This window comes from Macrobrachium rosenbergii, chromosome 3 (assembly GCF_040412425.1).
Source record: "Macrobrachium rosenbergii isolate ZJJX-2024 chromosome 3, ASM4041242v1, whole genome shotgun sequence".
NCBI classification, from domain to species: Eukaryota; Metazoa; Arthropoda; class Malacostraca; order Decapoda; family Palaemonidae; genus Macrobrachium; species Macrobrachium rosenbergii.
Window position 1 is genome coordinate 80,113,325 of NC_089743.1, and position 16,646 is coordinate 80,129,970.

The 16,646-nt window shown below is 37.4% G+C and overlaps 1 protein-coding gene across 1 annotated transcript in view; it reads left to right on the forward strand.

The window, feature by feature from the left end:
* Nucleotides 1–16,646, forward strand: part of unc-104 (kinesin family member unc-104) — a 184,289-nt gene that overhangs the window by 36,489 nt on the left and 131,154 nt on the right. The window contains 1 exon segment of the mRNA XM_067083286.1: nucleotides 5,649–5,731. Coding sequence (XP_066939387.1) covers nucleotides 5,649–5,731 — 83 coding nt within the window.

The following is a 16,646-nucleotide window of genomic DNA, read 5'->3' on the forward strand; positions in this document are numbered from 1 at the left end:
GTGCATAACCATATCGTCGTGTTAATGTATTGTTTAGTGTCATATATAGCTTCGGATAGCATATTGTCCTCATTGGTTATAACATTACGAAGTTAAAGTAACTGGAACTCTCTCTCTCTCTCTCTCTCTCTCTCTCTCTCTCTCTCTCTCTCTCTCTCTCTCTCTCTCTCTCCAGTCCTCGCGTGCCATAGACTTGTTTTCACTTCCGTCCACACGTCGGGATTTATTTTTGCGTCGGTTGTGATATTAAAATGGAATTGGGCAATGATTGTTCTCCTTCAAACATCAGGGCGCCTCCGGAAATATTCCACTTTTTCAACTTTAATTTGATATTTATAAGTTGTAATACAGTCATGGTTTATTTTTGATAATTTGCGTGGGCTTTGGTCGTAGTATTTTACTTTTGTCTTTATTGATTGCACCATTATGATAAACATTCCTGTTAATAATTTAGTCTTTCAACACCTTTTTGCCTCTTAAACTTAATAGGTTCTTATATGTGGTTCCTTTGGAACCTCCGTGAAAATATCATAGGTCTCATCGAGTTTAAAAGAGAATAAAAAAACTTGGAGAGTACGTGTAAATCAGGGTCTGTGTTGTATTTTACAGATCTGATAATTTTAAAGTCTAATGATTGGTAATGATCGGAGCCTGTACACACACACATATTATTACACATATATACACACACACACACACATATACATATATATATATATATATATATATATATATATATATATATATATATATATATGTGTGTGTGTGTGTGTGTGTGTGTGTGTGTTTGTTTGTTTGTGTATATACACTCATTTGCTCATATTTTTATGAGAGAGAGAGAGAGAGAGAGAGAGAGAGAGAGAGAGAGAGAGAGAGAGAGAGAGAGGAGGAGGAGGGAATGTATGCCCAAAGAAGCCTTATATGTAACTCTGAACAATATTATTAGCAGCGCTTTGAGGGTGATTATCTCTCTCTCTCTCTCTCTCTCTCTCTCTCTCTCTCTCTCTCTCTCTCTCTCTCTCTCTTCAGAATTTGACGGTAATTTTGCGTCAGTTGATTATAAGTCCACACTTTTCTTGCTTGTGTGTATACTTTTTCCTTTCTTTTATTAACATATGTTTATATATATATATATTTATTTTTGTTCCTCCCTTTTCCGTTTCCTGTTTCTGTTCATTGGCCGTTCCTTTGATTCTCAATGTATATCTCATTTCCTATTATAATTTATGGGCTTCGTAATTTTGTGCCACCCCCCACACAATTTTACATGTTGATATATCTTGGAGCAGTTTATTCCTCTCTGACCTAACATGAGGCGTATTCCCTGTTATGTCTTCTTTTCTGTCACCTGTGTGTCTCGTTGTTTGGGATTTCGGTTGTTAAGGTGGTTGTAGACAACAACCCCTACGGACATATTATTGCAAATGAAGTTAACAAGATTTCTGTGATAACATTTGTTTCTAGATTAAAGTAGATTATACTTTTAATTGCATAACTCATTGCCTTTTATGATGGTTGCAGATGTTACTTCCTACAAAGTTTTAATCGTTGCTTCTTTTTTTAACAGTATTAACTGTGAAATAGAAAAGTGGCTATCCAAAGCAAGTCATTTCACTGCAAAGCAAGTATGTTTTAATAGTGGTGTGTGCTCAGTTGAAGACAAACCACATTCTTAAACAAAGGCAGGTTACATGAATGATTAAACAGTGAAATCCACATATTAAAGTCTGAAGTCAGTAATGACTGGGCAAAACTCGGATTCACGACTTCAGTCTTGTCATTATAAAAGAAAACGTACATTTATTATTAACAGCATTTTCAGTGTGCGTTTGTGCAAACAACACGCACATACCACACAAGTTTTCTCCTTCCGTGCTAGAATGTATGGTAGACCTACTTGCCGTTTGTGTGATGGCGGAAGGCTCATGCGGTGTGAAACCACAAAGCTTTGCGCCAAGTCTTTTGATGTTCTCAGTAGACTTGATGCGAATTGCGGAAGTTGGATTAGAAAGGAATTCCAAGGAGCAATGGATTTACTTTCAGTGACTTGTAAAGTCTATAAAGGGAGTTTCTTTTCATTTTGGTTCAGATAGGTGCTCTGGAGGTTCTTATTTGGCGAAGAATAGAAACATAAGTTTTGGGGTTACTCCGTCATTGAATCACGTTATTGCAGTGCCTTTAAGGTCATTATTCTTTGTTTCTAAGTCAGATCTTCATACCATTCAGTTCTAGAATTTGGAACGTTCCATCTTCGTCTGCGCTTTATTACGAGGAGGCAAATTTTGCTTCGCTTAAGGAGACCATTGGTACTTCTTTTGTTTTAGCCTTCCACTTTGATATAGGTACCCGTGCGCTTCACAGTCTCATGACAACAAAAATGGCGACACTTTTTGGGTACATCTCATATCTGCCTACAAGCTTACGCACATAGATATGAGTCATCACGCCCTCATATCCAAAGTGTGTGTGTATGCTCCAAAGATAAATGGCTCCATTTAGGCCTAGTATGCACTGTAAATGACGTCGTTTTGCCTATTGTGTTCTTTATAGTGAATGATCTACTTAGGGCCGCTGTGTCGCGTTGAAATTGGCCCCCTTGGGAGCCCTACACCAGAGGGGCCGCTTTAGATAAGCTACCGATAAGTGGAACAGCATCACTAAACATGCGGGGAGGCCAGGGCAGTGGTGGAGGGGTGGAGGGGGTGATTGTTTCACATCGTGCCGTGCGGGGTTTCGGAGGATGAGGGCGTGTCGAATCTAGGTCAGATGTCACCCACTGCTTTCTCCAGTGGGAGATAGGTCGAGGAACTCCCATATTATTATTATTAGTTAAAGCCAGAAAATAAATGAATAAAAAAAATTAGGTAGGATGAAGACTTGGTCGAGTAGCAGATGCAGAGATGAGATAACTCCGCCTCTTGTAGAAATAGAGGTTAAAAGACTCCGTGAAAAGAGAACCTTGATGTATAGTCCACTGTTTGGTGGTAGAGGTGTACAAATCCCCGAATCGTGCTTTAGGAGGATTTCGTAACAATGTTTGATTCAGATTCCACGGTTTTTCATGTGTGCTTGTTAAAACCTATACAGTTGGTCAATCATGCAGTTGACACTTTAGATACTCCAAATGCAAGAGGACTTCGTTTTAGGGGTTTTGACGGCAATATATTTATACATATTTACATAATGTATGTGTACATAATGTAGCTGGTAATGCACCTGCGCGACATTTTGGCGCCATCTCTCGAAAGGGAATAAAGCTGTATATATATATATATATATATATATATATATATATATATATATATATATATATATATATATATATATATATATATATATATATATATATATATATGTGTGTGTGTGTGTGTGTGTGTGTGTGTGTATAACTGAATCACGAAAATATGGAACGTGATGAATATATAAATGAAGATAAAATCCAATGAAGAAAGGAAACACTGGAGTGCTGCGAAAGGCCTTTCGACACTAGTAATTTACTTAGCAGACTGAAGGAATATAAAAGTCTGCTATGCAAAGGACTAGTGTCGAAATATATATCGCAGCACTCCATATATATATATATATATCGTTACGTTATGAAGTTTGTTATGTTGGTGATAATACGTTTTTTTATACCCAAGTCTGCAAATTTTCTCTAACTGTTTCATCACGGAGGTGAATCCGACCTTTCCTCAATTTTTGATTGAATCATTTCCGTTAGATAGAAGTCAGTTTTAAATCTTTATCTGTTCAAACCGTCTAAAATATTGGTTGTTCTTTTTGTCTATCCCGTGTTTAGTCTTCATATTATAACTCCAGTTCAGTTTCTTTTCCACGTGTTTTGTAAGTGACGAAAAAGTAATGTTACTTCAGATGCCGCTTCAGTTACCCTTGTTATCTGTAACGGTCCTTTTTCTAGAACTCATTAGGGGGTAGCGCCGTCAGTGCACCTCATGCGGCGCACTGTAGGCATTACTCAAGGTTCTTTGCAGCGTCCCTTCGGCCCTAGCTGCAACCCTCTGTTCATATTCTCTTTCTTTCTTCTGACTTTCCACCCTCCTAAGTTCCTCGTTGGACGAGTCGGTAGAGTTCTCGGCTAGCACTCTGCTAGGCCCTAGTTCGAGTCGCCGGCCGGCCAATGCAGAATTAGAGGAATTTGTTTCTGGTGATAGAAATTCATTTCTCGGTATAATGTGGTTCGGATTCCACAATAAGCTGTAGGTCCCGTTGCTAGGTAACCAGTTGGTTGTTAGCCACGTAAAATAAGTCTAATCCTTCGGGCCAACCCTCTCTAGGAGAGCTGTTAATCGCCTCAGTGGTCTGGTTAAACTAAGGAATACTTAACTTTTCCACCCTCCTAACAATATTGTTTCATAGCGCAACACCTTGAGGCCTTCCTCCGGCTACACCTTTCAAACTTTGTTACTGTCAGTTTCCCTTTCTGCGCTGAATGACCTCATAGGTCCCAGTGCTTGGCCTTTGGCCTAAATGTTATATGCCATTCCTTTCCTAGGAGGTGGATTTTTCGCATCCATTGACAGGTATTTCCAGCTGTCTTATTTCTTTCTTCATTTTCATTGAAAAATGTATAATCAGAGCGTGCTGAAGAACATAATCAATAAAATTCATTTAAGAAGATAGAAATAAAAAAAGGCACGATAACATGTCCGTCCATCTTCTTTAATTCCAAGTGATTAAAGTTCGATATGTCTACTCCTACGGTAAGGTCTACTTGCCTAGACGGAGAGGGCAACGGAATTCCAAGGGAATCTCGCGTCTGCGTCAACATTTTGGTCGTGTTTTGAAAATATCTTGTTCTTTTTGTAATTTAATGGCTGGCAGTGCTTGTTCATTGCAAAAGTGTTAGGAAAACCACGATTTGATATTGTAATCACAATTATACCAAGAACACATTACGATTTCTCTCAAATCCTATTAAATAGCATTTAATTCCGCATAATTGCTATGATGTAGATTCTCTTTATACATCACTTGATAGTAGGTTCGTGTAATCGTATGGATAACTTGTACATCGCTGTTGTCAGAAATAAAATCATATATTCACTTCTTGAATGGGGATGTCTGTGTAGAGAGTAGTAAAGGACCGCGCCCGCTTTCTGTTTTCTTTATCGTCACTTGGCTGTCCAACTTCTTTAACTTGACCTTGCTCATTTAATAGGAGTTGGAGGTTCTTAGGTGATCCTATGATTGTGTTGAGTGCGACTTCGTGGTCACGTTAAACAAGTCGATAGTATTAATCTGCCTTCTCCTTCTTCCCCTGTTTGAATGACACCAGACGATTAACAATCAGTTAATCCTCAGTTTATAAGAAGAGGAATCTGTTTATCTTTTCATTGGTCTGACTCCTTCATTAGAATCTGTTCACCTTAAAAGTAACCTATTCTGTATTTGCCTTTTGTTTTTGCAATCCTGGTAATTTCAACAAAGATGCTCTTGTTTGTAATCTAATGAACTTTTATTTTTCTTTAGAGAACGCAAAAGAACAGTTTTTTTTTTATAATTATAATGAAAGAACCCATTCGTCGTTTGTCCTTCACTTTCCAGTTGGTTTCCAGTCAACAGATATAAAGTGAAACCTTTTCGAATGATTAATATTTCATTTTGTTTTCCTTTCCTTCTCTCCGCAGGTATTACGAACCCGAAAGCACCGCCTGGAAGCAAAGATGCTACCAAAAGCTTCACCTTCGATTACTCCTACTGGTCCCATGATGTGAGTACCCATTATTATTATTATTATTATTATTATTATTATTATTATTATTATTATTATTGTTGTTGTTGTTGTTGTTGTTGTTGCTCTTCTTCTTCTTCTTCTTCCTGGAATGAAGAGCAAGCTTAAGTTCGGCCAGTGCGCATCGGCAAGGCATAATTAACACAGCTTCGTAATTAATGCAGAGAAGCGAGGGAAGGAGGATCCGTACCGTGAATTTTGCCGGATAAATTTTTCAGTATAATATAGTCTCATGAATTTACCCTTTTGGGGGCCCATGAATAAATTGCTAGGGAAGTACAGTATAAGGAAAAATCCGCTTTGTAAAGGCAATAGAGTTTTCTCACTTGTTTTAGTTGTAGATTGAGAGATGCTTTAACTAATCTTAATTTTTTAAAATTCATTTATTGGATTTAAGAACTTTAAACGAAAAGACCCGAGAGGTCTTGTCACCAAATCCAGTGAGTCTTTATTAGCGTATCAATGTTGAGGGCCTTCGAAACCTCTTCGGAGCAGCGACCCCGACTAGGAATTAAGCTAAAAAAAAGAAATAAAAAGAAGCAGATATTTTTTGGAAATTAGATTCGTCCTGGATATTATACGAATCTGTTCATGTTGTTATTATTATTCAGTAGATGAAACCTGTTTATATGGAACAAGCCCACAGGGGGCGTTGACTTGAAATTCAAGTTTCCAAAGAATACGGTGTTCATTAGGAAGAAGTAAGAGGAGGTAATGGGAAATACAGAAAGAAGAGATCTCACTTATTAAAAAACAAGAAGTAAATTAATGAAATAATTAGTTGATAAAAATGTATTGAAACGCAAGGAGTACAGTATTAGGGTAGTAATGGCACGACCTCCTCAGGAAGATTGTTCCACGGTCCAACGGTGTGAGATTCTTGACTGTTGTTTTGATACCGGCAAGTTATAGTTGAATGGTTACTTCATCCCTGGGGCCCATAGAATGAACCGGTCGGTCTCCTTCGTTCATAGCGTTGTGGTATGTTGCTTCAAGATGGCCTTTGAATGGGACTGAAAGTTATGCTGTTATGGAAGTGAGAACTGGAATCTTTAGGGGTTTACAATTATTATCCTTACATATTCACACAAACACACACACAGACACACATACAATATATGTGTGTGTATATATATATATATACATATGTGTGTATGTATGTATATATATCTATATATGTATATCTATGCATGCATACATATATATATATATATATATATATATATATATATATATATATATATATATATATATATATATATATATATATATATATATATATATATATATATATATGTGTGTGTGTGTGTGTATGTATGTATGCATTTATGTATGTACGTATGTACAGGAATCACACACATGAACAGTTTGAATTTTGTGAAAAGACAAACTTGCCTCCAACACTCGCACGCACACTGCCGGACGTAGGCCATAAATTTGGGGAGAAAATCGTGGGCCAAATTGTGAGCTATAGCGAAATTTGAATACCTCCGGGCCCCATGTTGGCGAAGTAACCTGTTTATCCGAAGTCATTTGCATGGACGGGTCAGGATCCCAGAGACAAAATGGCCGCAGAATAATTCGCGTTTTAGAAGACGCAATCTCTTTAGGGCTGCGTCTCCTTATGCATTGGGTTGACGTCACTGCATTATTAGTGAATGTTGGGTTTAGGCAAGTTTGTCTTTCTTTCGAAGGAGGTGTTTCGTATATGTGTGGCGCATTTGCTTATAATTTCAATTTTTGTGTTGGGAAAATGCTGGGAATATCTGGTAATGATTAATGCTCAAAAAGTAAGGTTGTTTTTATATGAACACAGATGTATAGTGTGTGTGTGTGCGTGTATATATATACATATACATATAAATATATGTATATATATATATTTTTATATATACATAATATATATATGTAGGTATGTATGTATGTATATATATATATATATATATATATATATATATATATATATATATATATATATATATATATATATATATATATATATATATATATATATATATATATATATATATATATATATATATATATATATATATATATATATATATATATATATATATAAGAGACAAGGAAACGAGATTATTCTTATATAGAGAAAAACTAAAGAGTGGCAGATACAAACTAGACTGTTCTGAAATGTAGTGAGTTAATTCATCCGCTTCGAGATGGCACCTTGGCTCCTCGATTTGATCTTCACTTAGTTTTCGTCTTTGGTTTGTTTCATCAGCCAGTGGATGAATGGTTGGGTGAACGCCTCCTTTGGGAGGGTGACCTTTCGAATTGACTCATTTTGGATGACTAAGCAGAAAAGCCCCAACACTCTCTCTCTCTCTCTCTCTCTCTCTCTCTCTCTCTCTCTCTCTCTCTCTCTCTTGATAGGATTATTAGTGCAAATCTAATTTAAATAAAAAAAAGAAGTGAGGGGAAGGGCGAAGAAATCGATGCGAGAAGCGAGATCTGATGGAAAGCCACGAGGGGAAATCTCGTCCACTTTTGTTTGTGCGACAATTTGGAATCGGAAGGCTTATGACGGGCTCCTGAAATAGGAGAGGAGGATATTGATTCTTTCTTTTCGAGAGAGAGAGAGAGAGAGAGAGAGAGAGAGAGAGAGAGAGAGAGAGAGAGAGAGAGAGAGAGAAGGGTGTGGGGCTGGGTGTTTTAGTTGGTGCTATACTTTCCACACCAAATATGATTGGCGACCTACTGTTTCATTTATTCTGGGATTTTGAATTGAAGCTCTTTAAGAAGTCCTTCCACCTACCACTACCACTCGTGTAACTTGGTGGTACTATCACAGTTATTTTTGTGATAATTGATATTGTTATCACTGTTGGTTTTCTTACATTTAAGATGATTCCTGCAGTAACTGCGTTGTAATGGTTATAGGTGTTAGAAGTGACTTCGATATAGAGAAAGAAATTTGGTAAAGGATTTTATACTAGCGGTTAAATTTTTTTTTCTTAAATGACCCCTAAGAAATTAAGGCTTTGTACCTCCTGGTAATATTAATCGCTACTTCTTGGTAAAACAGAATAGCATTAGATTTATGCCGGGAGATAGATCTTGACCCTGTCGCAAGGGAAGCAGTTATCCACTTGGAAAATATTACATTATGCCTCTTGAAGTTTTTGCTCGCCCTTTTGAAAAACTGTTCTCAAAATAAGCTTCGAGGTGCGGAGGAGGCAGCGATGCTGTGGTGGAAAGGAGGTCGTATTTCACCAGGTAAGTGCTCTGTCAGCTGGTAAGAAGGCGCCACGGCTAAGCTGCAGGATCCAGAGGTATTGATTCTGTTGGGAAAGTTAGATTCTCAGGGTGAAGGGTACGTCATTCGTGGTGTGTTAGATCTCACTTGTTATGTAGTGAGGGTAGACTGGACCCACTCTAGGAGGGAACGAGCTATTGATGTTATAAGTGATGGCGCATAAAAGAGCTATTAATGATATGCTAGTGATGACATCAGGATTTTTTTTTTTTTTGAGGATTCATTGATGAAGTAAAATGAGATACCGATAATACAGAACGGCATTGATGCTGCTTGGCAGTGCAATTTGCTAAGGGTAATTAATGATGAGTGGGATTGAATCGGAAAAGTTTGTCACTTTCACGAGGTAAAGGAAAATTGAAGAATAAATTCAGCAAAAGAGTTAAAAATGGTGGCAGACCCCCTTGCCTGTATCTGTCATCAGAAGTCGTAGATTTAACACTCGTCAAAATTAGTGATGTGGAGGAAGAAAATTATTTTGACATATATAAAGTAGAACTGCACTAAGTTGAAAGTCGTATAATTAAAATAATGTAATTATAAAAAAAGAAAAACTGACTATATATATAAATTATATATATATATATATATATATATATATATATATATATATATATATATATATATTTTTTTTTTATTTTTTTTTTAGGTAGAAATATCATAGAAACGTTTGACGTAAAACAAAAAAATCTGTATTAGGATAAAGTTATGAGTAAAAGAAACGGTACTGACATGAAATAATACAGCTTTGTTCGAAGCAGAAATAGAACAACGTTGCTGACTTTGTTAAACATAGGAGTATTAGTGTCACTGTGGGAAATAGTAAGCTCACTGATGTTATGGACTATTGTATTATAGTTGTCAATTTTATTTATAGAAAGAAAGGATCAATAATTCTCTGATAGTTGTGACGAATCTTCTTATACAAAAGTACATGGAATAATACTAAAGTAATTGTATAGCTTTTGGTATGTAACAGTAATTCATTGGTGTGGTGGCGAAGCAAAATAGCATAATTTTGAGAACAAAGGGGTGTTGGCATCCAATAATATAGTGATTATCCATGCATAATGCTGTGTTAACAAACGATCGGGTTTTGCAGTAGAAATTAGTGTGACACTATGCCAGTTAGGTAGGATTTTTGCTATACATAGCAATTACTGGTGTTTTGGGAACTAAAATTATTATGGCTTTGCTGCAGAAGACTTTGCGCTGTTGTGGTTTTATCGGACAACGATATACTTTTTCCGTTTACTACGCAAACAGCATTTTTTGATGCTGTTTTTTTATATTAGTTGCCGCAGTTTCTTGATATCTCTATGCATTATTTGCGTCATGAGAAACGCTGCAATAATGACAAAGTACACAGTTACAATGAAAGTTTAAGCACGTCAACTGTAATTATGGGAATTAAGGTCTGCCCTCCAGAAATAGATTCATATTGCAGAAGGAGGGAGAGCGCTTTCTAGCACATTGTAGAGGCAGTGATGATTTGGTGAGAATGGATAAGATTTAAACGAAAAGAAAACTAGAAGGAATGATGCTTTGGAGTAACGAGATGAATCGTCCTCAATACATTATAAATGCATTGATGTATTAGTAAGATGAGATAAGATTCAGCTGGACGTTCTAGACGCAGTGATGCCGTTTTGAGATGAGGCAGGGTGTCCTGAAAATGGTAAATGCAGCGGTGTTGGGAGAAACAAGATATTTTTAGTGAGAATTATAAACTCTGCTGTATGAGGAGATTAGAGTTCAGTTGCAGTTCATCCTTTGACAGAGAAAAGGTAGAATTTCGGATTCTTGAAATCCAGATGTCGAAACAACCTCCGGAAATTGTAACTAATGATAGGTCAGAGATTTTATTAGGGAGAGAGAGACTGTACTAACAAAATAAGTTGACGAATTAGTTCCAATGCTTAGAGGCATTATCAGTTAAGATTGTTTCGTAGTACTGTATGAATGTTTGGTTTTAAGAAGCATGCTAAGTGAAAAACCTTCACCATTGTTCCTTCAGGAAACAAGATTTTTGTGTGTGTTAGTTTGCAGGGCCCTAATTAAGTCGAACATCACCCCGTTTGTTGTTCTTGTTATAGATGTGTTTGATTGTCTCTAAAACGGCTCTTAAGACGGTAGGATCGTACATCTTCCCAGATTTAGTGTAGAGGCGCATTTGACATCATGGAGAGCTAAAAATATACGGAGAAATTCTGACGTTTTCCGGTGAGATCTAGCAAGCATGAAAGCGGCCGAAGCTCTAACGATTTTCTGCAGGATGGACCCTTCCCCCCTTCTCTCTAATACGCCCCCCACTCGCACCACTCTCCCTTCAGCCTCCTCTTTGCCTTCTCTCCCTTACACACGTTCCTCTCCTCCTCCTCCTCCTCCTCCTCCTCCTCCTCCTCCTCCTCCGTCTCTTCGTCTTTCAGCGAATTCGCCCACGCATCCCTGGTCCTTGCACCATCACCTTCCTACCTCACCTACCTACGTCGCCACCTTCTTCCATATGGTGAAAGGCAGGTGGATTCGATGTTTACCGTTTCCCGCTCCCGGACACAGGGGTCGACTCAGGCTCCTCTGTGTATGCTGGCTAACAGCTTGTCAAGTGGAGGTGCTGGATCTTCAAGTACTTTAAAAATAAAAAAAATAAAATATTTCCGTTATTCAGGGTTTTTGCAGTTTGTCTTATTTTCTTCTTAAAAGTCCACACAAACTGCGTTTGTCTATGGCTGTAGAATTTTTGGTCACAGAAATCGATTTTATTGAAGGATCTTTTACGGTAGCCATCTTACTTTTAGTTACGAGTAATCTTTTTTGCTGCTTTATTAGATTCATTGTTGATTTGGAATTGAGATGCTGTCTTATAAAGCTGCCACTCTGAATGGTGCAGATTTTATGTTGAACTGTATCATTGTTTAAATTTTAGCTTGTTGCAGCCATTTATTTTCTACAGTTTTAGCTAAGGGATAGAATCCGTTTTCTAACAGATTGAACCCATCATTGTTCTTTGACGTCTAGTCATGATCAGAACGAGTCATTTAATCTTTTAAGTATAACTGATACAGACATTTTCAAATATATCATGCCACCAAAAGTGTAATGAAATTCCTTATACAAAGACAGCTCTCTTTTAATAACGTAATTATGGAAATCTCAGCTTCTGTGTATTCACAGACCGCCGTTGTGTGACGATGCTGTCTGGAGAGATAATACGTGTCATTCGGATCATTCCGGCGTAAAAAGATAGGACAGATGGGCGTAAGACACCGCCAGTTGCCAGCCACCGCTTTCCGATCGTTCCGTCACAAGGCCTACGTGTTCATTTGTCGTTATTATACTTTCTTCTTTTTAGTAGCTCTCGGAGAGCAACTTCATACGGCTTCACTCGGTCACGTGGAGTAACAGGCTGTTTTCCTGTGGGGGCGTGCTTTCTGTATTTCGAAAATTAGACATTATTAATGGGCTTTTCAAAGACTGTTTTGATGAAATCACTTGCAATGGCCAGGTATCAAATGCTACTTTGGGGGGAAATGTGTGCAAAAAAGATTGAAGAATGAGCAGATAGCCATGAAATGAAATGATGAGGAGATGAAAGGCTGTTGAACAAGAGAATGCTTGAATGAAGAAAATATCAGTTTAGGGATTTAATCAGAGAGACTAGAGGCGATAGACAATGGGGGTTTTTCTCAACGACATAAACGGAAGAGGTTGATGATAACCATGTCCTGGAATTGTAAAGACACAGGTGATGATATCTTTATTAAAGTAGCATTTTGCGTCCGAGGAACAACTAAATTTTCTTTTAAATAAGAAACCTTCCGTAGCTTCAGGCGTAGAGTGTCTGCAAACTGAATTAATTTCTGCGTAATATCGTAAACATTTTCATATTTTAAATACAAAGAATGATAGGAAAAGATTTGACTGCCAGTTTATTTCCGTCAGTAAGGCGCACCACGCATTTATTTCTTGGTGCGTTGTCTAGAACATTATTTGCATTGTGAACTAAATTACTACTGTTTTCCACCATGCTGCGCAAGATGCGAGCATAGTTCGAATGAAGTTTGGTTAGAAGCCACTCATTTTTAATTCCGGTGGAAGTCCGCCTCATCCCTCCTCAGCTGCGCATGTTACACCCGGTGGGGCACCGCTTCCTACTCTTTCTCTGTGAGGCTCAGCACTCCTCGCGTCCTGCCGGTTCTGACGTTGTTTAGTTCTTGACGGCCCAACGGCAAATTCCTTTCCTGCTTCTGCCGCTGACTGTTCCTTATGACCTCTCAGGTGACAAGTATATTGATTAATTCATGGGAATACCTACTCTCTCTCTCTCTCTCTCTCTCTCTCTCTCTCTCTCTCTCTCTCTCTCTCTCTCTCTCTCTCTCTCTCTCTAAAGGTGTTAAACAATAGGAAAGTCTTATGAGTTTACAATAATTTTTATCCTTCCTTCCCCAAAGACACTTTCTTGTTGACTTTAAAATTAGTTTGTGTTTTTATTTTTGATATACGACGTTTACCGTGTATCAGTAGATTTTTTGTTTTGTTTTTGTATGTTGGGTAAAATAATACATTTTATTTATCCCGTTGCAACTGCATTTTTATGTTTATAGAGAATTATGTATTTATATAAATATATATATATATATATATTTATATATTTATTTATATACATAAATTATTTATATATGTATATAAACTTTATGACCTACTCTAGATACCATCCAGTTAGTATATGTATATGTATATATATATATATATATATATATATATATATATATATATATGTATATATATATTATATATGTGTGTGTGTGTGTGTGTGTTTGTGTGTGTTCGTATGTGTTCGTGCGCACAGTCGAACACTCGACACCGGTTTTATGCGGAAGTAAACCGACACAAACGCACACATTTGTATACTCGTATGGTCGAAGAGACTTTCTTTTCGCTCTGCTGCTGCCCTTTGTTTTTTCTCCGCTGGAGAAATATTTGTCATCTTTATGATGGAAGACTTTTTCTATTCTTTCTTCTTCTGTTTTTCTGGGTGGGATAAGACGCCGTATACCTCGGAGAAAAAATATTTTTCACCCAAAGCATGTGACATTTTGGAATAATAGTCCTTTTCTCTCTCTCTCTCTCCCCAGCTGGGAAATTTATAAGGTATGTTGTTAGGGTGTCTGTACCTCCGCTCTTACCCCCTCTTCCCCCGTTTCCTTCAAATCCCCTCCTACGTTTCTTTTCTCCTTCCTGAACTCTTAGTCACTCATCTCCCATCCCCTTCTTCTCTCTCTCTCTCTCTCTCTCTCTCTCTCTCTCTCTCTCTCTCTCTGAACAGCGTCTTGAAGGCGTGCGAGGTCACAGGCTCCTTGAAATTGCAACCTATTTATAGCCTCTCTCTACCAACAGCCAACGGATGGAAAAGAGAGAGAGAGAGAGAGAGAGAGAGAGAGAGAGAGAGAGAGAGAGAATCTCCCAAGGGAGAGCGCAGGAGATGGAGAACTGGAAGAAGACTGAGAGCTCGCATCTCCATCATCGTTGTCTTGGTGGAAGTTGATATTTGATGGAGAAGATATGTCGGCCTTCCATTTCCATCATTTCCTTTGAAAGGCAAGAGGACATTGTATCTTGTGTGCCTCCGTCTTTTGACGTTCCAGCTGAGGGACGGACGGAAACCTCCTCTGTGGGTGATGCGTCTGGTGACAGTGGAGACGACGTTTCGTTTCACTGAGGGGTGAATGTTACACGCACGCCCACACACGCACATACACATATATATGAATGTATCTGTGTGTATGCTGTATATAAATATATATATATATATATATATATATATATATATATATATATATATATATATATATATATATATATATATATATATATGCATACATATATATATAAATATATGCATATTTTTTAGGTTGCTCTTTCGAGTAAAGCCATCTTTTTTATTCTTAGGAGTTTTGAAGTCCCACGTGCTGAAATCTGTTGTATTTTCTGCATCGTTTTTGCATTTTGCTTTTATTGTATCTACTGTATAATGATGATAATGATAGTCTCCAAGAGTATGATGGTACTCATAAATATGCTGAATATCATACAATTTTCTAAAATTTTGACGTTTTCTGGTTATCGCTAATTTATCTAAGGGAGATCACATTGTTCAAAGTACTTCATCTGTAGCAAAAAACGTAAATACTCTCTCTCTCTCTCTCTCTCTCTCTCTCTCTCTCTCTCTCTCTCTCTCTCTCTCTCTCACACACACACCTACACTACCTGAAGTGGTGGGCTATAGTTATTACTAATGGTTTTTGTAGCGTTCCCTCGGCCGTCAGTTGCGCCGGCTTTAAGGCAGTTTACTTAACCTCCATTCCAACATTTTTATCTTTGTTCGTTTTTGCTGTCCAACCTTTCTAACTATAACTTCTTTAGATCCTTATACTTAATCTCATATATTTTTTTATCACTCAGTGAATGTCTCTCTCTCTCTCTCTCTCTCTCTCTCTCTCTCTCTCTCTCTCTCTCTCTCTCTCTCTCTCTCTCTCTCTCTCTCTCTCCCCTTTTATTCTATGTACTCGATAATTAGAGTTCCGACTAAGTTTAAAAGGATAATTCCGTCCTCGTAACACCCGTCAGGCTACTTCTTCCCACATGTACTAGGTCGAAATCGGCAGTCCACGGGTTACACGGTTCAGATACAATTTCTTCCTTTCTACTGTGAATCTTATGAATTCTCTCTCATTGCTTCTTTTCCACACTTATTATAATCCTTCTTTTAATAAGCACGCCTTCTTCTCCTTTCTCTTGTTATCATCGGGTCATTGCCGATATATATATATATATATATATATATATATATATATATATATATATATATATATATATATATATATGTATATATATATATATATATATATATATATATATATATATATATATATATATGATAAAATGAAAAATTTTCCTTTTAGAGTCATCTGCTGTTTGGATCATCACCTCCATCTCTTCAGTGGTCCATCCAGTTGCAAAGAGCACCTCGCCGCCCTTCCCTCTCCATAACTTCAGCTTTATTGGATAAATTAGGCTAACCTTTGAGGTCGGGGCCTCACGGAGAATGGCTCCTTTCATGACTTCATCTCCCGTGGCAATATTTCGGGGGAATTGCCTCTCTGTTTCATTCATGTTGAGGCTTGTCAGGCTTCTCTGTCGTGGGCTCGAGTCATTGTGTTAGCCTTCTTGTTTACTGGAGGCGTTCGCTGTCGCTGTTTCTTAATATTTTTAAATACTCATAGTCAGGTTGCCGGGAGATCGTTCTTTGCGATATTTTTTAAGTGAATCAAGTTGTAGCCTCTAAAACAGTTCTAGAACTTGTAATATATTATACTTTTCTGTTCAAACTAGACTTTAGGGTGTTTAAGAGAATCGTTTATTGATATACTCTTGCACTACCCTGAGGCACATCACCTTCATTTCACAGAAAAAGTAATCTTATTTTGAATATTAAAAACATTCTCCGGTGTTCAGTTTCTTATGGTGCTTGGTAGTGGTATGAAACATTTTGTCTTGTTGAAAATGTAGGAGTAAAATCACGGGAATGTTTATTTTTCTTACAACAGTATGCAC